A 27,795-nucleotide genomic window follows, 5' to 3' on the forward strand; every position below is an offset into this window, starting at 1 on the left:
CTCGGTGGTGGTGTTGTGCGGCGGCGCTGACGCAGCTGTGGCCGGTGAGTGTGCAGCGCTGACAGGACGCTGGTGGAGGGGAGCCGTCGGTCGCACAGAGCCAGTGAAGTGTGTCTGCAGCAGCGAGAACCACACTGGATTACCGCCGCACAGAGGTAAGCATGGAGCTGCTGCCTGCGGCGGCTGCTGAGGCTCTTCAGTGGCTTTTATTTGTTTCTTTATTATTATTCATGCCACCTTTTATTTATTTATTTATTTATTTATTTATTTATTACCTTGGCAAGATAACAGCTGACTTTGTGTTATTATGGTATGGTGCAAAACCAGCAGCACTTAACGTATTTCTCGTGAATCACCCGGTCCTGTCAGTATGAAGCCAGCAGACTCCAGCAAACAGAAGAGCTTCTGTGAATCACTCGGTTCCTTGATTGTGCATCTCAGCAGACGGGCGCTCTGGCTGTGGGACAGTTGCTGCAGTAAAGACAGGTCCATATGCGACCCGCCATGGGTGCCGCACTCTGAAGCTCAATGCCCAGGAGGAAATCCCAAATACCCAAGTCAGGGAATTAAAGGCTTCCTGACTGAATTCTACCTGCTATCATTTTTATACTAATGACTAATGAATCGTCTTTGGTGCGTTTGTGTCTGTCAGAGTTGGCAGGCATCAGTGGAGCGGTACTGTTAGCGGTTGTCATTGTGAGTCAGCCACTCCACATACATACAATAAGACTGTGGCATCAGGACCATGCTCCCAACGGAATGCATATTATGCGGCATGGAGGTGTTGGGAATGGCTTATTGACCAGTGTTTCAGTGTCATTTTTACCACAGTGTTGTCAGATTAGGCTGTAGCCTTTGGCACGTTTGATTAGATCATATTGTGTAAGTGGTGTAACAGTGAATGAGGAGCATTAGCAGCTACACAGAAGCAGTTCAGTGCTGTATTCGTAATTTATTGTTATTTTAAAGGGGTGTTTCAGTGCAGTTTCTTATTTTTCCCTCGTATTATCCCTGTGGTATGTCTGAGTGTGACAAACTGAGCAGCTGTGTTGTGTAGCTGCACGGTGATAACAGTGTGCGTCTTCTCTGCAGTTATTGACACAGTGGACCTGAATGTTAAACTTCATGTTCCAGTCTGACAAACAGGTCTGCATGAAGCCTCCAGATGAGCAGCATGTGACGTGAACAACTGCCTGACAGCACGAGTGTGGAGTGAGGATGTGCACACTTGTTCATATTGTGTTACTTCAGAGCACTGTCAGGATAGACGAGATTTCTAAACGTAAATGGAAGAAGTGACACATTCCACGTATTTATATGAAACATGAATAGTAAATATATAGAAAAACACTGATTATTGTGAGCTAAATTGTTTAAAAAAAACTGCAAACTTGCAATAAGAGTTATTCTAAAGTTACTCATGTCCAAGTCCAACATACCTGCAGCAGGAACTCTCTCCCTCCACTTTACCTCTGCTTCAGCTCACGGATGTCATTAAAGAAAACAAATCACCACTTTGCTCCACCATCAGTGAGTTGTGATTTTCCTCTGAAACTCAGTGGATGTGTTTGTCTCTGCCTGTGTTTTCATTCATAATATTACTACAATGACTACTTCTTTTTTACTTGAACGGATCTGCGTAACTTGATGCTACGCAAGCATGATAAAATATTAACCCCAACGCAAATAATTAATCAAACTGCTTCGAGGACTGAGGCAAAGTAGTCGGATTATCTCAGAACGACCTGTTGATTTTCTCAAAACCACCTGTTGAGGTGTTTTATAATATGGACAGTACATTTCAGAATATCACACTCTTATCTCATAGTTGTACTGGACACAGTCAACAGAGATACTTTATCTGGACAGTGTTTACCCAGAAAGAACAGGATATCCATTAGCTTCCTACATGTTAAAGGACTTTGTGTGACCAAGCCTCAAAGACTTATTGTTATTATATTTAACTTAAGTGTGTTGTCACTGAGTGAAACGACACAGGGCCGCTCTGCTCACTGCTGCCTCTGGAGAACAAGTTTTTCGGGCTCAGGCTCAGTATTGACTCAGTAGTAGTTGAACATCGTGTGAAGCCGACTCCTTCTTTACAGCTTGTGGGCACAGGGGTTGTAGATGTTTGCACACAGATAGTGACAGGTCCGTGTGTGTAAACGCAGCAGATACATCAGTCACGTTTGGTACCCAGCGGCTCAGCCTGGAGCCATTTCTCCTCTCAAGTCATTCAAAGAGCAGCCGAGCCCCTATGACCTTTTGCACATATTGTTGTGTAATGAAACTCAGATATGAATTATGTGAAGTAGCATATATTTATGTATCCAGGTTACAATAGTACATTTGTCTGTCAGAGCAGGTTGTACCTTATTTTAGTTTAACTCACCTCAGTGCAAAATATCGGCCTCTTACCGATGATAATTTTTTTAAAGGAGGATTTTCTGTATGAATTATGATACATTTCTAGAGCAGGGATGTTTTGAGGTGTTTTAATATATCTTGGCAGGATTTCAGGGTGCCTTGTGCCGCTGTACATAGAAAGTATTAAAACCGAATGTGTAGTTTGGCACTTGCTTTTATAAGCCAGAAACATCTAGTTCTTGCTTTTTCAGGGACAGAATAAATCAAGGTCAAAGTGTTGTATTTCAGTCTTTTGAGCATGACATGACAACAGAAACCTGCAGAGTGAGGATGGGATGTGTTGGTATGAACCCAGCATAGTTGTTAATGTTTCATGAAGCTTGTTCAGAGTCACGTTACACAGATCCTCTAGATTTGAGAGGAGCGACCCTCAGAGACATAAATCTCAAAACTGAATTTCAAAGATTTGCCAAAGCCATCTGGCGTCCAGATCACCCAGTCCTGTTTTTCCAAGATGATCTCAGTTTGGTTTGGAAATCTGACACAGTATTATAAATTATGAGCTAGTTACAATATGTGCATTCAAGTGGAAATTACCCACAGGTTGTTAGAATTCACTTGCTTTGCCAAACAAGTGTTTCACCTGTTTCTACGACACATGTAGTAAAGGCTGCTGTGTCCATGTGTTCAGGACAAGTTTAAAGGGCCCATATTTTACACTTTTCTGATATTGATCTCCATAAGAAGATACATTTGTGGTTTTAAGAACCAAAAACCATCTCAGTGTAGTTTTACATCTCCTCTCTCAGGCTTCTTTCTGGTCTGGTCCGACTGACTGTTTTCTGAGTGATCAAATAAAAATATAATAGATTTCACTCTGAGAAACCAAATCCTGCAAAGCTTGGGGCATGGCTGAGGGCTTTGTTGTGACATCACAAAGTTACAGAAGTCCTGACGGCTGGTTTTAAGGCTCAGTTTCTGAATACAGGCTGTGTGCATTTCTCTGTGGACTGAGGCTTTGATACTTTCACAGTATTAATATAGAATCTGGACCTGCTTTATAATCACAAACACATGGAAATCTACCTTTATACAACATGGGACCTTTAAGTTAATGATTAGACATTATTCAATGCGGGTTTGAAGGTATTACAAAGTTAAACTGGACAACAGCAAAATAATCTAATAATATTCATCTTTTTGCTGAGATATTTTCCTTAAAATCAACCTGATTAGTCTTTGATTTCAGGCCAACTGTGAAGTGAAGCACAACATGGACACAAAACCTTTGTAGTGACAGTATATGTAGAAAACAGCCTTGTCTTTACTGTGAGTAACGGATGGCTTTGGATCAGGCCGGATGTTTCAGCCAGACACCAGGTTTCTGTTTTCACTCCATGTTAATGTTACAACAGGTTGCTTAGCAACCCCACCCCCCCCCCCCCACCCCCACCCCCACCCCCCGTCGTCTTTCTCCATCTGCTGCCATTGGTTGAAGTGGATGGTGAAGTGAAGTGTTGTGCTTCGGCTTTTCAAGGTTCGTGGCACAAAGAAACCCCCTGATCATGGACGCATGTAAACAAGGCAGAGAAAAAGACAATTTATTCTGTGGTGATGGATTTAAGCTGCGCCCCCTCCTCCTCCTCCACCAACACCACCACACCTCCACCCTTCTCCTCTGTGTTATATGTCAACAACTGATGGAAAACAACAGCAGCATCATTGCAGTTGTTGGCAGATATTTGAATGAGAACCAGCAGATGTCCTTTCTCATCCTCACACAAACCAAACCTGTATTATTAAGTGGCACTGATGCATCACAGGTTTACAAATCACTCACTGCAAAACGTAATAAACAGCAATGATAATCTGACATCTGTGCTGCCACCTATGGAGCCAGGCTGTTATTGATGGAGCTGCCTGTTGTGTTTGTGTCTGGGTGTGACGGGGCGGGTCAGACCGGGCCCAGCATTCCTGAAATAGACAGATGATGGGGACCCGCTGGAGTCCTGCTGCACGCCCATTTCACACGAGGATACCTTCATAGCACTTAAAATTGCTGGATTATCACATCGCTGTTTATATTCACGTTTAGCCGCCATATCCTATGACTCAATTATCAAGTAGTCCTGTCACATAGGCGCTCAGAGAGTTATATTAGGGAACACACTCAGAGCTTCCAATCCACGCTGGAGTCAAAATATCCAGCGGAGACGAGGAAACGCTTTCAGCACTCTCTCAGACAATGATTTGAGTTGTCATTGCAGCTCACCTAATGTGCAGTCCGCCCTATTATCTAAGCCAGGAGGAATCTCCTGTGCACAGCTGAGCTCATTATCTAGTGATGACATTAAAATGAACATCATGTGTGTCTCTTATTCATATTCCCAAATTAAATGCCACTATATTATCTCAATAAATGTGTCTGTGATGGATTTTTTCCACTTATGTCACTTACTGAATCTCCTTATTTGCTCATAAGCTTTTCTCATTTTGAACTTTTCTCTCAGCGCCTACAAAAGTAAACTCTCTAAGAGCCCCCTGAAGAGATGCCGCAAAGCTACTAGAATATTCAGCTGAATGTTTATCCTCACTCCGGCCCCGTGATCCAAGCTTTCTGGCTCTTGGAGTGTAGCCTGGAGCCCTTGCTGTGAAGATGTATCAACCTGGGTAAACTGTCAGCTCTCAGACATTCTTATTACACTGGCTCTAAAAGCCTAGCAGACCTGTTAGAAGCAGCCTGGCTCTCTAACACAGCGTCTCTAACAGGCGCTTTGGTCCACGCTGCCAGCTGCAGCCTTCCTCAGGACCTTCACACGTGCCAGCCAAGTGTTCCCTGTCCCGGGGATCTGGCCATGGTCACGTCCAGTAACTGTCAGGACTTCTCATGGACACGCTGACAAGCTGCAGGCCTCTCCAAGCGCAGAGGGACACAACTGTCACTGGCTTGGTGTGATGGATGCTTTTGTTTTTTTTCCTCATAAAAAGGACATTTTATTCCTACCATCACAAACAACTTCAAAATAAGCCTCAAATATGACAGTGAAACATAAGATAACTATAAACCTGTTAAGTCTTTGTCTTAATGTCATATTTCATTAGGTGAGGTTCAAAGATTTAAAGGCACAGACGCAGTGTTCATATAGTTTTGGCTTAAGCTCCATCCATTATCAACATGGATGTGTAATCCCGCTCTGAGGCCTGTAATGACTGCAGTGTGTAAGTTACATACATTTCCTTTTATGCTGCAGTTGTTTGAAATGAACTTCAAATAGCTGGGTTGAGGAATGTGTAGAATCCCAGACTGCTGTCCAGTGTGGAAGCTGTTTATGGAAGAGAGTTGGGAGGGTGGAGGGTGGGGGTCTCTTCTCAATTAGGGGGGGATAAGCCGCTGCTCCGGAGCGGCCCTTTCGAGCCATGTTTGGAGCTGTTTGGTGGGATCCACGCACGGCGCTGGATAGCTTCTCCCCTCTCTGCCATTTGTTGACAAAGCAGAAGTCAAACGGTGTTACGCAACGGCCCTCTCTCTCCCAGCACAGCACAGCTGAGCGCGTGCTGAGAGCTCTTTTGTGTTAACATAGCATGGACCCCCTGCGTGAAATACATCACAGTTCAACTCGGTACCACTCCACCTCTGTTTAGAGCTCAGACAGACAGAATCTGGGGTCGGATTCAGATAAAGTGAGTGTTGCTGCCAGTGGAGATCACTCTGACTGGGATTTAAACTCTTAAACAATTCAGGAAAAATGAAAATCAATTTTTATAAAGATTCATTGCATCTGTTACAGTTGGATGAATTTGTTGGATACCACCCAGTTTATTTTCCCCACAGCTGACGAGATGAAGTTTCTCCCTCTGAATGTTTTATTTATTACTGTAATTTAACTGTTTAGTAATGTTTCTTATAAATTATTGGTTCTAATTAAGTGACATTCTTTCCACTTCCCCCTACGATTCTCTCAGCTTTTATCTAGGCTTCATTTAAGAGGAAAATCAGTGGGAAATAATTTTTTTTATTTATTGATTTGGAATGAAATTTGATAGATTTACAGATAAAGGCACAGATATTTCCTTGATATGAAAACTTTTCATTTTCTTCCCAAGAGTTAGAAGATTGATTCTACTATTTAACAGTGCGCTGACCAACACTGACACATTTTAACTTAAATTAGTTTAATTCAAACACAACCAAAGTTGTCCTTCATGAAAGCCCTCTGTGTCCTCCTGGTTAACTGTAAATTGACTGACTTACATAGAGCTTTTCTCGTCTTATCTACCACTCAAAGCTTTACAATAGAAGCCGCCTTCACCCTTTCACTCACACATTCATACAGTACTTTCCCCTCACATATAGTGCTTTTCTACTATGTTTATTTTCCCATATTGCTCCCAATGACTCCTCTATCCTTTATCCAATATGGGGTTCAGTATCTTCCTTCCAGCCTGAAGGAGCTGGGAATCGAACCAACACACAGTTAATACACAGACATCAGAGTAATATTGATCCTCTTCAGAGCAAATAAACATATTTTCCCAAAATGTTGAACAAAAACTGAGTTGATCTCATGATTAAATGGTTTAATTTAGTTATATTTAGTTATTTTATTTGGAAAAAAAATAGATATATAACTGTTTTTTTTCTTTGATGTAAATGAAATATCTTTAGGTCATGAAGTGATAAAATAGTCATTGATAGATGACAGAAATAATTCATTTCAGCCAACTGTGGCATCTTCATCTCACAGTCCGTATAACTTTTTAAAGATTTCTGTATCATAGCCTCCATCACACATGAACATACAGTCATCATGTCGACTGAGGTATTAAGACCTCATGGTCGGCTGAGTCATCCAGTAGCGCATTCCAGCCGTCCCCCTGTGGTCTGTCTGTCTGTCTGTCTGTCTGTCTCTCGTCCACCAGTGGACGAGGATTTCATATGGTGGCCTGCGCAGTTGTTGAGTGGGTGCCACATTCCCAGGTGGCATGTGGTGACAGGTCCATCTGGGCACGCCTGTTGTCAAAAACAAACAGACCCCCTGCATAGTGAGGGTCAAGGTCAAAGCTGGGACCGTCCCCCCCTCGATGAGACCCTCATAGCTCAGCCAGACATCTCAGGGGACTTCAGAGGGACCTGATGAACGTGGACGAAGGACTCACATCATCGAGTAGGTAATGCGTCGCCCTAGATCCTCAGTGATGCTTGTGGATGATCGCAGCCTTTTGGAAAAGTACTTTCAGTCACTCGGTTGCAGATTTATGTATCTGTGTGTGTGAGTGTCACCTAGTTGTGTGGATGAGAACTGTGAAATGGGATGAATCATCTGGTCTTTGCTGCGCGTTCCTGCTTTTAGATGGTCACACAGGTCTGAGCTGAGAGGGTGTTCCACTGGCTGCACGCTTCCTACGAGCTGGACTGATCATTTTAGTGTGTGATCGTCACCTGATCCTGCTCCGTCTGAAGGTCTGTCAGCTCTGAGAAGTTGCTGCTACAGACGATCAGAAGACATCTGAGCTCGGTGCGACTGTGGCAGTTTGTGTTCTTCTTCACTTCTAGGTAAACATCAAAATACTTTTTCTGTGAGGAGACTGCAGGTCTAATGTAACGAGGTCAGATCACCAGAGACCCTGGTGGAGAATGTGAGCTTAAAGCTTCAGTTAAAACACACAGAACCTTTGATCCTCTCGGTTTATCTCTCTATCTGCTGAACTTTGAGCTCCACACTTTGACTTCATATCCATCTGTTTCTGCCCAAGTGAACGGCCAACTTGGTTCTTTTTTTGTGAAGCGGAGACATCTAAAGGTTTCGCAGATGATTAGGACTGACGGTGCATTTAGGTAAATTGCAGTTTTACAGGAGTTTGGCTGATAAAGACTCTTCTTATTTTCCTGTTTGTCTTGGCCCGAGCCCTGCAGGCTGTCCCACAGCTCCTGCACTGCTCTCCTGTGCGCTGAGGCATCTATTCCTAAAAAGGCCTGGGGTGATCTCTGCTCTCCTGTGTTTATACAGCAAACTGAACGCTGCGAGCTGTCATCTTCCCATTATCTATTATAAGTGAGAGGTTCAAATACTCCCACGTCTGTCCTTCTACTGTATATTCACCATGTCGGGGTTCATCCAAGGACACGACGGAAGAAGAGTTGAGATCAGCGTAGCGCTCCTCAAAGGAATGTCTGTTAATGGTTTCGGAAATGAGATCATGGATGCATCGCCTCTGTGGGATGCAGTTGTCAGGAAGCAAGCTGATTTTACTAAAGAGAGAGGGGAAATAAATACACAAAGTTCTGATGCTGTGGGACGGCTCGGCTCCAAGCCTGGAAGATGTTTTAAAAGTTTTTTTTGCTTCATGTCCCCATGGGGCTTGTTTGGCATCGCTCCCATTTTCCCTCATCCATTTAGGCCTATTTGTGGAGGTTTCCAGCTGGAACATCAGTCCCCTGCGTGTTCTGCAGGTTGGCTTATTTACTGCCATGTGTAAACACAGTGCACACGCACACACGCACACATGCACACACTTGCATACTCATGCAAACTCAGAGCAAGCAAAGCTGCAACCTTAAAAAGCAGCTTAAAATTGAGATCATAGAATAGACTCCAGATGGAATGAAAATGCTATTTAAGTGTGTTTGTGTTCATGCATGAGCGACTGTTTGAGTGCCTTTGTGTGTGTGTGTGTGTGTGTGTGTGTGTGTGTGTGTGTGTGTGTGTGTGTGTGTCTCCTGACTCAATCAGCCCTTTTCTTGCCATTTTAAATGGGGATGTCTCCTAAATTAGTCGTGCTGGCGGAGCACAATGGGAGGCCCGGCGGACTGATGGGAAGTGTTTCACAGCTACTTTTCTGGTGGCCTTGGTGTTGCCTCTGCTCGCTCTACTGATGCAGCTCAGATTAACATTTGTTTGTTCTCTCTCACGCCCTCCCTGCTCGTCCTTAAAGGGGAACACTGATTACATTTTGACTTCATATGTTTGATACGATGCAGGACAGACTTCCTCTCACAATGAACTGGAGGCAAAGTGAGACGTCACCAGAATAAAATTCTCAATGAACGGGAGGACCACCTGCAGAGACAGCTGAGCATTAACTAATTAGTGCCTTCTTCAACATGTGCTTTCATTCATTTTACATGTTGTATCTGTTGACAACCCAGATTAGTTTGTTTTCTGTTTTTGGCCTCATATCTTTAGACAACAGTGTCATAGTACTGCAGGAATATTGGATTATTATTATTATTCTGAAGCAGGCATCTGATCTGTGCCACTGTTTCCCCCCTTTGCTGTGACTTTTAATATTAGTGAGGGGAGTTTTTATGTAACACTGAAGCACGAAAACATGATCATACATATTAATAGTTTGCTATATCAAACTAGGGCTGAATGATATGTAAAAAAGAAATCATACTGCGATTTTTTTACAGATATTGCTTTTGCAATATGAGTCATGATTTGAGCTTGATCATTTTTATTTCAGTTTGATCATTTTAACTGAAAAAAAAAAAAGATGATCGTGTTGCCTTAAATCTGGAGAATATGATTTGTGGGCAGTGGTGTCTCTGTAGCACCACAATGCTTCATTTATGGTCTGTTGTGACACATTTTACTCTTATTGGAAAAGTCACACCTCCTTTGAATATTGCTCTTGGCCAGATTGCAATTTAAATAATATTCTGATCAATTGTTCAAACACTAGAGGTTATTGTATTTTTTAGTTTGAAATATTCTTTTTTTAAATGAATGCTAAAGCTCAAGCTCTTATTTTGCCATGTCAGTCATGTGGACTCCTGTGTGTTGTAGACCAGATTTAAACAGAAGACTTGACGTTCACCGCCGTCCTGTCTGACTGTGGTGTATCTCATTTCAGTGTGTAACCCAACCATAGGACATCTACCACAATTTCATTAGCTGTACGTGGCCCCTGATCACAGCTTTGGTTGCTACAGCCGAGCTCTATGGGGAAATTTTCTCCATGTGTAATAGTGGATCAGTGCTCACAGCTCACTGCGCACTGCAGGCCAACACTGCAGAGAAGCGCTGGTCTAGTTTCCAAACTCACCCTGATCCACAGCTAATATCACAGTCCATGTGATGCCAGGTTTCTAGAGTCTGATGCAAATGGAAAAAACAAGATATAGAGATCTTACATATCAGTGGATATACTGGATCTGTAGGTGGTGATACATGGTTTGTCGCACTGAATACACAACAATTCAAAAATAAAGTCACATGTATCTGGGGCTTTCCGTTTGCACAGTTGTTTCTCAACGAAGGTTCATAATAAAACAGAGAAGGAATTACACTCACTTATTTTTTCTGCTTTTATTCCTGCAGTAAAAGAAACAAACTACATGTGATTAGCTTTGCTGCATGTTGCTGCTGTCTGTGTGTCTGCAGGCTGATTTTTAATGATACATCACACTGAATCTCCAGATATCTGCTCCTTACCTTCACTGTTTGAAGTGTTTGTCTTCCTTGTGTGTCTTCCTCAGAGCTCTCCAGCAGAGGGCAGTGTAAGACCAAGAGCGTCTCCCAGTAAGTCAGCTCTCAGCCAGACTCCAAATGATTCACTGAACCTCATTTATGTTACATTATTATTATATAATCATGTCTTCCAGGCCAAAATGAAGTTAAATCACTTGCTTAGAGTTAAATGTACTTGCCAATTTCTAGTGCACATGATAAATAGTTTCACTATGTACTTTAATGAATAGGTGATAATGAAGCATAAATAATGCACATTAAAAATAGGTATTAAATATTTAATTTGAAATTATAAGAGGTGAAAAAAACTGTTTATCTTTCTCACATTTTTGTTTTACTTTATTCTTTACTAAACTAATATTTGTATGACATTTTAGACAATCATAAAAATGTCCTCCTGTTTCTGTGTGTGTGTGTGTGTGTGTGTGTGTGTGTGTGTGTTACAGTCCCGCCAGGTCCTCGAGCAGTCTGCGCTGTCAGGATCACACCTCTGAAAACCATGAAAGGTTCTCCTGACCTGATTCCTGCCGCAGGTGACGTATCCCTCCGCCTCATCAATCTTTCATTGCCTACGACGGTGGGACACCTCTTACTCACAGAGAAAACTTAGACGGACGCTTTTAAAACTCACTTGTCAATAATGTGGTGTCACTTTAACAACCTGTGTTGAGGAAAAAAAAAAACATACAGGACGAGCTCCAGCTGCTCTACTTCCAGCACTGACGGTGTGATCATGTCAATTAGTTTTATGGGACTACAGGATATTAAACTGGTGACCTGGTTTTGATGTTAGAGATCTATTTTGGTCATTTGGGGCATGAGGTAGCGATGATTTGGATTCAGCAGCTCCTGTGAGGCAGGAGAGCACTCTGACAACACAGAACATGACACTGCTGCGCCTTGAACAATGAGGAGCTGTGGAAGTGAGACTCTTATTTTGAATGTCTGCAGACCTGGACCCCAGCAGAGTGTGCAAAGGGAAAGGAGTCGTGACTCTAAGGGCCACCCTCGTCCACATAGATGATGAGGACTGCATCAGTGAGGAGCCGAACGTCATCACAGCACCAAGTAAGTCTGGGCGGACGCCACAGCTGTTTCCCAACTTCTCTCCATATGATGAAAAAGTATTTAGAGCAGTAACAGCTGCGTAATGTTGACGGAGGATGTGAAGCTTGGTGTCATTTAAATAAAACGTTTCATCATGAGAATTCCTCTCGTGCCTTTCAGAGCTCTGTTTAGATGTCAGGATTATATAACTCCTCACGTTTTGAGATCTGTGCTCAGTCACCGAGCACACTCTGAGTCATGATAAAGGGCGATTGCTCATATTTCCATGAGTGCGTCAAAGAGCCTTTTTGTCGCGGCCTGCCCACACTGCACTTTGGAGCAGGGGGCCTTGACTGTGGGCTTGTTTGTTGCGTAGAGCACATTGGAGCTGGACTGGAGGTTGGCCAAGGCTTTTGGGAAGATGCTTTAATTGTTGTAGAGCCTGAATATAAAGGCCATTGGAACAAACGGCCTTTGCAGCTCTGAATGGGTGCTTTGTTCTGATGACAAAGTTCAGAGATTGTGGGAGAATCTTTTTTTCCCCCTCTTTTCTGGGGATATTAACAACTGTGTGCATGAAAACCACCAAAGAAAGCATTCACACTCTGCGGATAGAAATGGAGATTTATTTGATCAGCAATTAGCTGTTGTGGTTTTCTGGTTTGCTGTGATAAGTTCACTGAAATACTGTATTTTTTAGTATCATCCTCAGTGCTTTTATTCTGGAATCTTTTCAGGCGGCTGGACAAGCCAGATTAATGGAGACAGCTCTAAAGCAGGACTGGCGGAGGGAGGCAGCGGCCTCACAGCTGATTTACCTCCTGTAAACAACCCTCAGTGCCAGGTACGTTTTACTTCTACCCCATTTAACACTGGATCCTTGTTTGGCTGGTTTGTGGTTTTACAATTATGAGAACTGTGTGATCTCCCCATTTTGGTCCTTATTTGATTTCGGGGAAACTCTTTAAAAACCTTTATAAATATTACAATGTATTTTTCTGTCACCTTCAGGTCAATTCACCAGAAAGCATAAAAGAAAACCAGGCTCCATCCTACAGTGACATTCAGAACTGTATCACATCGTCCCCTGGCTCTGTGTATCCCTGCACGAGCACCGTCAACCCCACCATAGTCCTGCTGCAGCATAACAGAGGTGAGCACACCAGTCTGTGACGGGTATCAAGGAGAGTTTTCAGAAGTTTGTAATAAGCATACTGTTATAGTGTACGTCTGCGTCTTGTCTGTGATCCATTAGCCTTGTCTTGCTCTCTGCTGTCACACCTGTGCTTCACTGTTTAGTCACATTTCACTGTCCTGTCCTTGTCTTGTCTTTCTCTCACAACAGAGCAGCAAAAGCATCTTTCTCATTTGGAAGGTATGCACTGGGAGCTTGGTGATGTCTAATATTATTATTATTATTATTATTATTGTTATTATTGTTATTTCTAGTCGTCTGAAATTGCCATGAGCTGGAATGAGCTAGAGAATTGGGCCAGTAACTGGTAATGATGTGCAAATGCTTCCCAACACACACGAGCCCAACCGTTAGATGTTTTGTTTTGTCTGAGGATCAGCATTTAGAGCTCGACCCATAAGGGGCACCAGAATACCAAACACACGCACCTTGGGGCTACCTCTCTCTACACTGTCCCTTTAAATAATATAAGGCATAAAATTATAATAAAAATAATAAAAATAATAATTTAAAAAATGCACCTCAAAACCCAGTGGATGGAATTTAACAAGTTTTGCTGAATATGATCTGAGAGCCACTATTAACCAGAGTCTGAAGTGCTGTATTGGCTGATGATGAATGTGGGCGTGGCCTATTCATCATTCGATTTCTCCTTGCTAGTTGCTTACAAGCTCACATGAAAGTTGCTTATTAACAGACTTTGGCTCCTTTTGTGACACTGGCTGTTTTTATGTGTGTGTTTTCCAGTGAATCTTTCAGCTTTGAAACTCTTGACAAACGATGAATCTGAGCATTTAGCACAATAGACACAGAGGAGAGCATTTAAGGAGGGGCTGTAATAGAGACAAGTCTAATCATTAAACCATTTCTCATGAGTGTCACATTTGGTCAATTTGCTCCCAGCTCCTCCTCCTCCTCCTCCTCCTCCTGCACCTTCATCTTGGCCTTGTCTTCTTTCTCTGTCATTGTCTCTAACTCACTCTACCAGCTTGATTATATTATCTGAAATACACAAAAGAAGCCAGGAATATGTCAGTTTAAATTAACATTAGGATTAAACTGTCGTGATGCCATTATTCTTGTCTGTTAGAAAAAAAAACAACCACTGACTTCATTTTGCTGCTCTGAGGTTCTGGAGCTGATCTAGTAGATTCACTGCAGTGTGAACGCCACTGCTGCAGTGATCTCACCAACGTCCTGTGAGTGACATGTAGGCATTAGTGGAAAACTAAATATCCAAATGTCTGTGGTGCAGTGTACCACATCACCCGTCATGCTTAACATGGGTTTCCTCACCTTTGCTACAACATCACTGTACAGGTTTGGCACAACTACCTGAGAAATGAATGAGTGAGGGTTCACTGTAGCATGGTGCAGGGTAGTGCAGTGAGTTCTTCACCGCTGAATGATTTGCCAGAAGAACGTCCAGGCAAATCACTTCACTAATCATTTACATAATATGCTCTGCAGTTGGGTGGTTGTGTGGGCGCAATGGATGGAGGAGGTTGGCTGTGGCTGTGTATTATAGCCCTTACTCGAGGGAGGGGGGGCTGGACAGATATGATCACAACAGGATGATAGACATACATATGATTACATTACAGATGCTGATAGGTGTTTCACATCCCTGCCTTGGCGTCTTGTGGCCCTGCACTGTTTGCAAATGACTTTAGTTGTATCAATTGGGCTGATTATAAAATACTCCCTAATAGTACTGTTGTTTTGCAATATACATTTTTTTGGGTGCCAAATCTATTACCAGCTTCACAAATCACTTGTTGCTGTCACTTGCCAAGTGTATAATTAATAAAGCAATGATATAGTAGTTATTATTCAAGTGTTTCACTTTCTACTTCTTATTTTGTGGCACAAAATAGAATCTGAGACAGAAAAAGAAAGAATTGATGTGTTCTCCATAGCACAAAATATATTTTGTGCATAAATGCAGCAGCTGACTCATTGTATGTTGTCCTTAGATTCTCCATTGATTAATATTATTATTATTTGTCACTAGTATTTGTCCCAGATCTCTCACCCCAACACTTTGAACATGAACCGCCACAACGGTCCTTTTGTCACAGCAGACATTTTGAATTTTCATGACAGGAAAAGAAAAGGTTGAGCTAATTATATTAAGGATGACACATTTCCATTAAAACAAGCTGTATGTAAATTTACAGTAAGCCTCCCTCTGAATAGAATTAATATATAGAATTAAACACACCCTTCCTTAATTCAGTACACTCTGGAGTTTTGCAGCCACAGCCTTAATAGCTAATTTTAGCTAATGCTAGCTAATGTTAGCAAACATGAAATAGAAGATGCTCTGTTACAGAAATTATTGAGTAACTTCCTGGACTTTGACTCTTCTCCACTTGTATTATGATTTTAGCATTTAGCTTTGTGCTATAATTATCAGCTGTGGCCTCAGTGGTTGTTGTTTACCAAAATAAGTCTATTAAGTGTCCCAGTAAGCTGTGCTAGCATGCTAGTGTGCTAGCATCCATAACACAAGGGCCCCAGAAAAAGCTAAACTACATAGGATTCTGTTGTTGATTTAGGAGGTTGGCAGGTGCAAAGAGGGTAATTCACTTATAGGCAGATGGAGAAAAAACTGAAATGTCGAAGGGAACTGAACGGAGCTGAACACAGACTTAACTAAACACAAGGGCCCCAGGTAACGAGACACAGGTGCAACTAATTGGGGCAGGGCAGACAAGGAAGTCAACTAAACAGAGTCCAGGGATAACGTCCATCTGAGGGGCAGCTCATAACCGTCAGTATTTGTTAATGTTATTAATTTTGTAAAAATAAATGTTTGTTTCTGCCCAGATTTATTGTAGGCAGCCTTCACCTGCAAATCTTATTAAGTCTGGCCTTCACACCGATCCCTAACTGAACCTGGCCTATATCATATATGTCGTTTTGTATAACGTTTTGTCTGGCTGATTTTTTTTTTTTTTTTTCATTTACAGACCCAACCCCAGAAAGGGACAAAAGCCCTGGTCCTGGCAGAGACTCAGTGAGTCCTGTCCCTGATATGGACGGGAAGAGGCTGCGTCTATCACTGCACTCCCCTGTCCTCAGTCCTCTCAACAAGCCCATTGTGCCCGTACGGGTGAGCGACAGAACCCACTGTCAGATAAAGACTTTATCAACTGACTGCAGACGTTTAATGGACGCTTAGTTCATACAATACATAGATCCTTGATATTAGAGTAATTTATATTAAACACATTGCTATGCATTATTGCAATACTATGTTGTTGATTTACGCCACTTTGAGGATTATGTTTATAATTTTGTCAGCAAAACATTTCTCATAGGAGATATATTTTAGACGTGTCCTAACAGGAAAAGCACAGGTGTAACTAATTAATTAACATTAATGGCTCTGTTCCATTTAGGTGCCAGCATACACAATATTAGAGCCCAGGAACTGAGACTTCTTAATGGAGTGCAGCCAACATTAAAGTCATTAGTTAGACCCCAGTGTGATAAATCAAAATGTCTTACCAAAACCACATAACATCACCACAGCTGCTCTACTCTTGCTTGAGGCTGAAACATTTGTCTGATAATCTGATTTGTTATTAATGAAAAATGTCCACATCCTAATTTCAGAACACTGAAAAGTCCAAAGACTGGTATAAGACAATGTTCAAACAGATACACAGAATACCTGGTAAGACTTTATCATCATTTCCACTCTCTGTATGTCTGATCACTTTGGCCTGTCATGTTTCTGTGTTGGTGTCCAAGGTTTGTGTATGTTCATGTGTGTGTTTGTATGTTATGTCACGTTGTGCTCTGTCTCTCCATCACTGTGCTCAGAGCCTATTGAAGAAAACCCTTACCGCCCCACCTACATTTTCCCTGAGAACTATGACATTCAGATGAAATCAAAAGGTATCCGATGGCAGAAACTCCGCTCTTGTTAGCTTTACTAATCTGCAGCCGTCCTGGGCCCTTTCAAATACTTCTGTGTTCAATCTGTTTTACTAATCTCGTACAAAACCACATAACCTTGAAGATGTCCAAAGTATTTGAAAGGATTTAGAGGTCCCATATTTTACACTTTGCAGTTTTATCTGAAGTGTTGATATCTATTAGAAGAAATACTTGTGTTTTAAGAACCAAAAACCATCTCAGTGTAGTTTTACATCTCCTCTCTCAGGCTTCTCTCTGGAGCTCTAGTAACAACATCGATTTCTGAGTGATCTTATAAAAATATAGCAGATTTCAGGTAAACACTCAGAGAAACCAAATCCTGCAAGGTTGGATGGTCCAGGTGGCCGGGGCTTGAGGCGTGACTGAGGGTGGTGACTGCTTTGTTGTGACATCACAAAGTTCCAGAAATCCTGACAGCTGGTTTTAAGGTTCAGTTTCTGAATACAGGCTGTGTGCATTTCTCTGTGGACTGAGGCTTTGATACTTTCACAGTATTAAAATAGAAACTAGACCTGCTTTATAATCACATGGACATCTACTTTTATAAAATATGGGACCTTTAATCTTTTTCCTTCCACTTCACACAGTAGAGCTACTATTTCCATCAGTTTTAAGCACATTGCAAGTTTCGTGCTGATCCTGATGTTGGATGGATTTCATGGTCTGATTGGCACAAATACAGTTGATCCCGATCTGTGACCCAGACTTAAACAAAAGTGTAGCTTCCTCTACCAAAACATAAGGCTACAAAATTATACACTGCAGTCACTTTTTAAATGGATTGACAGACCATTAATGCAATGATTAACACTGAACAACCAGTACGTCCTAGTATGCTGACGTGGGTAAAGCTCAGCTCTTACTATATTCACATACAACTCCTCACTGCTATTGGAATATACTGAACCTTTGAATTATTGTTGTCAACAAAAACACAGATTGGACAAATTTTCTTTGATGTCGATGTGTTGACAAGAAGGATGCACGAAGCCTTGTAGTGTCATTATATTTTTACTGAACTGTAACAACTTAAAAACGCAGACTTTCTGTTTTTTTCTGTTAACCCCTTATGATTAGAAATGTCTTATTTATTGATGCAAATCCAGGAGCATGATCAGGCTGTAACGAAGTGTAACTGTGTTGTAGTGTAGGGTTGTCGCCACTAGGTGCTGCTCCAGTCCTGCATTGAGGTTGTGGACGGTCCTGTTTATAGTTAAGAATGTACAAAAGTGTTTGTTGTTCATAATAAGCTTTACCATTCAGTGTTTGGTTTGAAGTTCTGGATGGCTGGTTATGATTAGAGTTATGGTATATGGTTTAAGCTCATTTCAAAGGAGGAAGTTTTCAGAATGAGACAAAGAGCTGCCAGACCTCTTATTTGGGTTTCTCAGTCTCAGCTCAATGACTTCCATGTGTAGTTATGGCTGATATGACTCTGTAGATGATATCTCACAGAAGATATAACTCTCACAGAGATCAGTCTGACTGTGGCGTTCTCACTCCACATTGCATTACTTATTCAGAGCCTTGATGCTCATCGATGCTCAGATCCTGTTTTAGCTCAGTAATGTTTCCTGTAAAACGCTTTGATTTGACACACTTTGATTTAATTTGATGCCTGGCCTAATGGAAGGTGTGAGGCAAACACAGTTTTCAGTGCCTTTTGAATAATTTAGCATTGTGCTGCATTCATTACTTTTCAAGTAGCAGACATAGGCATAGTTACAAGTGATAATAAACGGCTTTTGATTGTTGTTTGCTTCCTTCAGATGATGGTCCCCCCCCTTTTGGTTACTTGGAAGACGGTGAGTTATGGATTTATGCTTTATAAGCATGCAAAACAAATTTCAAACTGCACGTCGTCCATCATTAGTATTTCCAAGATTGTTGTGTGATGTTCAGCAGTGTCTCTTTCTCACACTTCAACATTTGTGCTGTGTTAATGTCTCCAAGCGTCTCCAAACCTGTCAATGTTTATGTGCCCGTTTTCAGTGAAAACGGTCCCACGCTCAAAGAGTGACGCCGAGGTCGATTCAAGAGGACGCTTGATGCCAGTGCCAACACGCTCCTCTTCCCTCAAACCCTCTGCCAAAAGGTCAGTGACCTCCATCTGCTCCAACCCTCCTCATGACAGTCACTGTGATGTTTTAACACAAAAGCTCAGATCTGTTCATGTTTGTTAGTGAAGAAAGGAGCTGCTCACCTCCAGAAGACTTTAAATGTCATAAAGGTAATTTTGACCAGAACAATCCTATTTGTGTCTGCTCTGTAACAGTCAGCGTTCCCATGATATAAAACCACAGATCAGGGTTCATAATTTAACACTACCCCCTGAAGGCAACAAAATGTGTCTTGTGATAAACAGTTTGTATTCTATTCTAGTGTAAATAAATTCTATTCTATTCTATTCTAGTGTAACTAAACATGGCCGCGCACAGCAGAGACACAAGACGTTTCTCCTTTCTGATTCTGATCTTATTTTATTTTATTTTATTTTATTTTATTTTATTTTATTTTATTTTATTTTATTTTATTTTATTTTATTTTATTTTATTTTATTTCTATTAGTAGTGGCTTCCTCTACTTTGTCCCTTTACATGAAGTGGGATTAATCCTCATCCTTCCACACACACACACACACACACACACACACACACACACAAACACACACACACACACACACACATGTCAGCGCTGACACGGGATGATCTGCTCTTAGAGAATTGAGCGATGGAGTGATGAAGGAGGACAGGTGATAGAGGATAAACAGTTTCCCACTAGAGCTGCAGATGACATGTTGAGGTCTGATCTCCTCCCTCCTCAGAGGTTGTGTATGTAGGGATGTAAACGCTGCGGCTGGATTTCCTTGAGCATTTCATTCATAAAAGGTTTTTTGTGTGTGTGTGGTGAGAACAGGTGTAAGAATAACCGACTGTTTCTTATTTAAGAGTCATACCTCAGTGCTTTTCTGAGCAGTGATTTAAGCGCTGGCTGTATATGAAGAATTTCTCTCGGGAAATGAGGCGCTCTGTTTTTTGTCACTGGGTCCAATCTAGTTTACTCGATTGAATTACTGATTTGGCTCAACCGTGAATTGGATTTTCTGTCATATCATCATTAGAGGAAGAGAGGGACAGAGAGAGAGAGAGAGAGAGAGAGAGAGAGAGTAGGGATAATGAGGATAGACGTCATGTTTAAATTAAAAAAAAAAAAAAAACATCTTAGCCTATGCTGGTTGCCATGGAGACTACTTGATAAGGATTGGCTCTCTCCCATCCCACATCACCACCCCTCCCTGACACCCGCCTCTCCACAGGAACGAGTGGGAGCCCCCGGATAAAAAGGTAGACACCAGGAAGTACCGCGCCGAGCCCAAGAGCATCTTTGAGTACGAGCCTGGGAAATCATCGGTGCTGAAGCTGGAGAGAACGGTATGCTAGCCGCCAGCCTGTTTACCTCCCTCTCTCTCTCTCTCTCTCTCTCTCTCTATCTGTCTGTGTGCATGTCGTGTGCGCTGTCCCCTACTCCACGCACCATCCAACCCCCCCAACTCACCCCACCCACCACCTCTGTATCTAAGCTCCCGGGTGGCAGCTTCACCAACAGCTCAGGAGGAGATGTATGTGTAGCCTGAATCGCCATGTGCACCACATTCCTAAAGGGTGTCCTGTTGCGGCGACAGATGATCCTGCCTGGCAGAGGGGGGAGTATCACTTACAAGGATAGCCATTGTCTTCCTGTCTTCAATTTAAGGTTATTGGGCTGAATTAGCTCAGTGTGAGAGGATCCCAGCGAACACACAAAACCTGGATCCTGTGTGTTTTCTGACTCTCGTCTCCAGCTTTAACACTTTGTGTTAAATCAAACGCTGCAGCATTATCCAGTGTCCTTGAGGTCTGTCTTGTGAGGATAAGCTTTGCTACATATAGTAGAGAACTGGCAGCAGCTGTAATATTTACCAAAAAGAGAGCACATTTACTTTGCAGATTTCATAGGGCTCAGGTTCTTTATCATTTCCCTCTTACATAATTAGAAACATGGGGAAGTCTAGGATTGTGATTTAGTAGTTTTTTGATATGTAATAATTCTCAGTGACATCAAGCTAATAGATGTTGTTTGCCAAGATCAGGCCCGATCCCAGTGCCAACAAACTCACTCATCACAGTTCGCTCCAGTTCATCCTGGGACCACTGTAAAATAATGGACTCTGCTGTTTTTTAATTACAGACTCTGTTATGATCAGTCAGTGTCCTTGTTGCTGTCGCTGGTCATTCTCTGCATTAGGGCCATTCATTTTACTGTTCTTTAAGTTGTGTTGTCACTTACTTACCTTAAACCCTCCAATGTATTATAGCTTATAGTATATTATAGCTTAAAAATGAGTTTGCATGTTTTGTTAGTCATTATCAGAATATGTCTGTTGATTAGACAGATCTATATTTATTTTTCTAGATTTTTAGATAGTTCTATAAATGTATCGTTCACATTAAGTATCTGCACGTCTTGTGTAAGACTTGCTTAAAAGAATAGGTTCATGTTTTTCAAGTGTATTTTGCAGCATACTCCTGTTTATACACAAACGGTTGCAATAGAGGATGCCATCTCACTTTCAAAAGTTCAGCTGAAGCTAATATGACGGCTTCAGCAGCCAAATCAATTGTGTATCTGCCAAATCTGTTTCATATAAAACCTGCTCTTGGTATTTCAACGGACTGATACCACCCTCAGTAAAAACACAGCCTCAGCCAGGAGCCACTTAGCTTAGCTTTGAACAGAGACTGGAAACAGGGGGAAACAGCTAGCCTGCTGACAGCATCCACGTGCCAGTGCCTCTGATAACTGACATATTTAATTTAATGGCACATAATAAGTTATGTGCCAGACGGATACTTAGGAGCAGGGACATCCGGGAGAGTCACAGTGAGCACAAGACTCGAGGTTTTTATACAGATGATTAAAATAAGGGAGCTTTAGAGATTTTGTTTCTGTTGGACAGAGGCAGGCTAGATGTTTCCCCTTGTTTCCATTGTTTATGCTAAGCTCATCTAACCGGCCACTGACAGTAGCTTCATGTTTATCATAGATACGACACTGGTATCAGTCTACTGATTTTACTGTCTGCAAGAAATTAAATAAGCATTTCCCAAACTATCAAAATATCCCTTAAAAAAAAAGACTTGAAAAAATGTGAACCTATCCTTTATTCCGCTTATAAAGAAATAAAGAAACCAGCAGGTATCGTCAGGTATCGTGTGTGTGATAGGCCCATTAGCTCAGGTGTGTATTTTCTGTGCTGTCTGAACTGTCTTCTCTTTGTCTTTCTCCTCCTCTTCTTGTTGCCATGCCCCTAGACTCAGGATGTAAGTCCGGAAGATGTAGATTTAGAGAATGAGCCTTGGTATAAATTCTTTTCAGAGATGGAGTTTGACAAAGCGGTAAGTGGTTGCTGTCTTTACAGTGACAGTATATTGTACGTCATTGCATGTGATAACATCCGTGTTCAAATAATGCCTAAACAACCTGTGTCTGTCTGTACGGACTACTCTCAGTTCCTACTCCCACTGAATCATTTTCTTTTTAATCGGTCCTGCACATAAAAAAGTTATGTGACAGCATGTGTGAGAAGAAAATTTTTGTTCCATCGACGCAGCTTAATAAGACGAACCTCTGTTATGATCCTGTTTTTTCATCATAATCTCTCGTAATTAAAAAAAATAAGAATGTATCTGTATGTTTATACAGAAGCCCTGAAAGGCAAGAGAAAACCTTTTTCTTTTTTTATCTGTGATAACAAGCCCTGGGATGCAACTGATTTAAATTTTTTTTATTTTTTGCCAGGGTCATTTTTCAAGCTTTTCTTTTTAGTCTGTATAAACAACCCCTGAGAGGTATGTGATTTTTTTTTCTGGGAACAAAAGAAAAAAACTATAACAATATGCTATTGATATTTTTAAAAATTTTGAAATATTTTTTTTTCTTTTATTCTTTTCTTTTTTTTCATCTGTGAAAATGAAAAAATCAAAAAGAAAAAAAATTTCACTTGCCTTTCAGGGTTTCCGTACATATATATGCGGCAAAACCTTTTTCAAAGCACTTGATAAAGCTGCTGTCATCCCTCATCGTCACCACATACAGTTTAAAAGGATTTTGTCCCGCAGCAGCATCTAAAATAGTCGACTGAGATCTATTTTTGCCTTCTTCAAAAGTATCTGAGCGAGCACAACAAAAACACTCTGACCCCTGATGTTGGCTGTGCTTTTTATCCCTCTACAACTTAGATTATTAATATTTAATAATGCTGATTATTGATTAGGATTTATTACACTCCAGTCGTAGCACAGTTGTCTATGATAAAGGTCCAATTAGAGATTTTATCGGGCTCATATTTTCTTTACAGCAGGATCTTTTGATCTCTTTCCAACCATGGCAGCATCCCTGTTCCTCCATGCTGTTAACTCAACACCCAAGAGTAACACTTTGTTTCCTTAATTTTCATATGCGCCCTGCCAACTAGGATTCATATCGTAAGCCGGAGGCCTTGACGGGGGTGATTCATCCAGAAGTCACTCCTCACTTGGAGAGCCTGCAGTCCGCGCGAGCACCGGGCTCCAGGATAATCCCAGGCCCTTGAAATAATAATTGCTGCCCATCTGCCATCTAGCAGATTTACCAAAATATCCAAAGTGGTGCAGGCATGTTGAAGCAGTATACAGTGTCATGACAAATCCATGCCTCAGGTCTTAGATGGCACCAGACAACTGTGGCACTGGCTGCCCACAAACAGATGTTGCTTCTCCTCGCTCTCTGTCAGTCAGAGCCCGCCACCACACCCTGGATCATATGAGGTGGCACCGCTGACTACGACATGAGGTCATGTCCTAGCATCAGCCAGACGCAGGGGCAGAGTCTCCCGCTCTGGGTTAGTGTATATGTGGAGGAGGTTTAGTCGCGGAGGCGGCCGACTCTTGTCTCATGGCAGCCTGGATGTTTGCCAGATGAGCTGGGCTTGATGACTGGCTCCTGTTTAATGTCAAAGTCACTTCTAAAGCTGCACCTGGTATGTGCAGTATTTGACCTTAAGGCTCGGCCAGACACACTGGCTCATTGGGGTTTGATTGACATATCAGTGCTCACTCGCTCTGTGTTATTGGAGGAGAGATATGACTGGAAGTCTCCAAAAACGACAGTCGCTCAGGAGTTAAATGAGGAGCGAGGGCTTCCTGGCTCTGGTCCAGTCAGCTCCTGTTCTTATTAATAACCTCTGAAGTGCTGAGGAGAAACACTTCTGCTAATGAAGTAGTATTATAATGATGGGAAACTTCTTCCATCTTATGTCTTTGAACCTCATCTTCAAACCGTCTTGTGGTTTCACACTACTAATTAGCCAGTTGTCGACCAAATACCTGTCAGTAATCCATTTGATTTGAATCTTTTCTTCTTTATCCTGTCAAATCATCGTTACTCATCCACTAGCAACCTCTTATAGTCACCTAATAGCCACTGAGTAAGAGTGACACCTGTGTGTGATCACAGTAATGGTCCTCTTGATTAATATTAACAAGCTCTAGGTTCAAGAGGAGCCTGGAAACACCTCCGGTGACAGTTACAGTCAAACACAGGCTCATCGATGCCGGAGCTGGAGCTGGAATTCCTCACATAGCTCTGGTCAGGAAGAGCGTTTTGGCCCCCCCGTAACCGACAGAGTGACTCCATCTGTCGAGCATATGCTGACGAGGGGGCTGCTGCCACACTGTCTCAGCGCTGACTTACACAAACCCCCCCACCCCTCCGGCCTACCACCTGACATATTCTAAAGGAGGCAACTCCATAAGCCTGCCAGCTCATTGTGCTTTCATATTTAACCTCTGTTATACACTTAACCTTTACCTTTAAGCATTTAGCGGAGATGAGATGAGGGGCGCGCGTGGCTATAACAGGCCCCTCACACTGGGGGAGCTGTTTGTTTTCATGAGAACATATCAACACAAATAAGGCGCTGGAAAGAATGGGATTCATGTTACCATGACCTACTCATGACTGCTATTTTGAATATGAAAGCGGCACACAGGAGCCGCGGCGCTGAGTAGCCAGGGACACCTGTTAGGAAACATGCACAGGAAATTCTGCAGAAACGTTGTCATCGGTGTTCCACTGACTCACCAAGGCCTTTATTCGTAACCATGTACAGCTCCAGACATGTCACGCTGTTACAGTGAGCACTTTCATGCTCTGTTTATCTGATAAGTCAGGCCAGTTTTATTATTTCTCTACCTCTAACTTCTGTCCGACCCTTTATTTCATAAGATGTATTTTTTTTAAAGTTATGCAGCTATGAGAGTAATGTGATATTAAGTGATGTGAGTGTAGGATTAGTTTGAAATTGAGCAGTTTTACTCTTTTGTATAAAGAAAAGTTCACATAAACTGACACTAATCAGGCATCTTGTAAATAACCAGATTAAGATTCCTTCACTCCAGATAAGCCGTCCATGCTTTTTTCCTGTTTACTTTCCATTCAAGCTGTGTGTGTGTGTGTAAGCCCAATTACCCAGGGGTGTCAGTGAACACTATCTTCTCCCCGTGATATCAGATTTGAGGGGGACACGAGACGTGGCGGCACAAGGAAGAGCTGCAGATTATTCAATGACACTGCCGTGTTCTCCAAGTCGACATGGAACATTTGGCTTTATAAATAGATCCGACTACAGACCTGCCAGCCTGATGTTCTGTTCTTATAAAGATAGGCATTTATTCTGAAAGGTTATTAATGATAGTTCTGCCCTGGCAACTAAGTGGAAAGGCATGTTGTGGCAAATGAGCTGCGGAGAGTGCTCCTTGTCTGGTCATCGGTGTGGGAAGCGGAGGCTTGGCCGCCGCGTAGGGGAAGTGGATGTGGTATTAACAGCAGGGCTGGGCCGGACTGGGCTGGGCTGGGCTGGGATGAGGATTGTGCAATCGTATTTGCAAACAACACTTGCGCTCTTATTCATAGTGTCTGTGTCACGTCTGTTATTTTTACCTGCTGTGACGTCCAGAAAGAGGAAAGCAACAGAAACAGTGGGCTAAAATTAGTTTCCTCTAAACCATTCAAAATGCTAGTGGGTGCTACCACACTGAGTGACCACCCCCGTGTTTTGAAGATAATATCTGCTCCTAAATAACAACTACCTTTGCCCTTATAGCCCTGTACACATTTACTTATTTATGTATTTAATTTGCCTTTATGTTTTTTTTGTTCTTTGTCTTTATAACATTCTTATAATTATGTTTCTTCTTCAATGAAAATGTTTTACTGTGTTATTCACTTTGTCAGGAAGCAATTGTCTCTTTTTAACTCTGTAAGTGTGTGAGATAGAGTGTCGTGTGTGTGTGTGTGTGTGTGTGTGTGTGTGTGTGTGTAATTCGGCCTGCTTGTACCACCAGCTGGTTAATTGTCCCCTGGTCTGGTCCACTGGTAATGAGAGTGACTCAATAACAGACAAAAGAGACGGCTTCACTTGAACACAGCAGCCCATTGGCTGAGCCTGTAACAGCCCCCTCCCCGCATGGGCGCCCCCTGACCGATGCACGCCCACTCCCCCTCCCACCCCCCCTCCTCTCTCCTCACTGCCGCTTGTTTTCTCCAACTTGCATGCAGGCCAAAACACACGCTTACTCCCTCCATGCCAAGACCAGTCCAGAGAGGCTAAGAACCCCGGGTGCTCGAGGCAGAAACCCAGAGCAGCAAGTGAACGGCAGAGAGGAAGAGAAGAGAGAATCTGGCCATAGCTAATGCCCCTGCCTCTGTTCTAGCTGGAGGAGACCTTCCTGTGGATCTATCAATGACTTCTTTGTTTGGTTTGTTGCAGAGTGCCCCCTCTTTCAGCCCCCTGGAAACAGCCTCTGACCTGCAGCAGTAGTAAGTCCACGCTTCTCCTTCCTATTTGGATACTTGTGCTTTAAATCTCGCTTCCTTCTTCCAGTATGTAGATGATTATTTAAACCATGTTATGAGGATAAATGTCAGTGAGAGATTTCTCCACCCTGTAGAGCTCGCCCGCCTACAGCAGGGGGACTCCTGCTTCCTGAGGAGATCCTGTTAATAAGGCAAAAAGCTACCAGAACAGTGTGTCCTCTGTGTGTGTTTCATGGTGTTTTTTAGTGGGGGGGGGGGTTGTAGTGTGGAGACATGGCTGCTATGTGGTGATTTATTTAAAGACAGCAACCTGGATGTCACTGGGATAGAGGGAACTCGCCCCAGCTGCTGCATAACTCAAAAACCGTTATCTGCTTCTGAATGGGTGTGTGAGCGGAGAGACAAGCAGCAGCTGGATCGGAGGGTGATGCTAACTCTTCACCACTCGTGTTTTTGTCTTCGGAGATTGACATCTGCTATTTCTGTTTGTGTAATAAAATGTAAGGAATTTAGAACCGAGGTGCTGTGACTGTCTCATGCTGCAGTCCAGGGAAAATAAACATCACTTCTTTCCATCTGCTACGATCATTATGTCATCACGGCCAAAGAGATTCCCAATCCAAACTTTTTAATCAATGGATTTGTTGTTAATTTTGAAAGGGAAGAAGGTTCCTGTTGAAGTAGTGGAGGAAGTTCACTCAGACTTTTCAGAGGAAAGTCATAAACTGACTTCCTTCAGAGGCACATATGTTTAGGGCTGGATGGGTTTTTTTTCCTTTGGGGTTTATTTGAAATTGGAGACGTATTTTGTCGTCAAGACAATATTTGTGCAATGCAAAAACCATATGTGCCTGTGCAGCGTCATTC

The 27,795-nt window shown here is 42.3% G+C and overlaps 1 protein-coding gene across 1 annotated transcript in view; it reads left to right on the forward strand.

The window, feature by feature from the left end:
- Window positions 1-27,795, forward strand: part of LOC139623289 (sorbin and SH3 domain-containing protein 1) — a 43,825-nt gene continuing 16,030 nt past the window's right edge. The window contains exons 1-15 of the mRNA XM_071481397.1: window positions 1-155; window positions 10,850-10,892; window positions 11,288-11,374; window positions 11,793-11,909; window positions 12,626-12,732; window positions 12,900-13,041; window positions 13,234-13,263; window positions 16,059-16,201; window positions 16,708-16,768; window positions 16,918-16,992; window positions 18,804-18,839; window positions 19,027-19,129; window positions 20,351-20,465; window positions 22,386-22,469; window positions 26,882-26,931. Of these exons, the coding sequence (XP_071337498.1) occupies window positions 11,341-11,374; window positions 11,793-11,909; window positions 12,626-12,732; window positions 12,900-13,041; window positions 13,234-13,263; window positions 16,059-16,201; window positions 16,708-16,768; window positions 16,918-16,992; window positions 18,804-18,839; window positions 19,027-19,129; window positions 20,351-20,465; window positions 22,386-22,469; window positions 26,882-26,931 (1,097 nt within the window). The 5' untranslated portion in view covers window positions 1-155; window positions 10,850-10,892; window positions 11,288-11,340. The remainder of the gene's footprint in view (window positions 156-10,849; window positions 10,893-11,287; window positions 11,375-11,792; window positions 11,910-12,625; window positions 12,733-12,899; window positions 13,042-13,233; window positions 13,264-16,058; window positions 16,202-16,707; window positions 16,769-16,917; window positions 16,993-18,803; window positions 18,840-19,026; window positions 19,130-20,350; window positions 20,466-22,385; window positions 22,470-26,881; window positions 26,932-27,795) is intronic.

Source organism: Trachinotus anak, unplaced genomic scaffold, assembly GCF_046630095.1.
Source record: "Trachinotus anak isolate AG129_WGS33_773 ecotype Australia unplaced genomic scaffold, CSIRO_AGI_Tana_v1 ptg000007l, whole genome shotgun sequence".
In the NCBI taxonomy this organism is placed as follows: domain Eukaryota; kingdom Metazoa; phylum Chordata; class Actinopteri; order Carangiformes; family Carangidae; genus Trachinotus; species Trachinotus anak.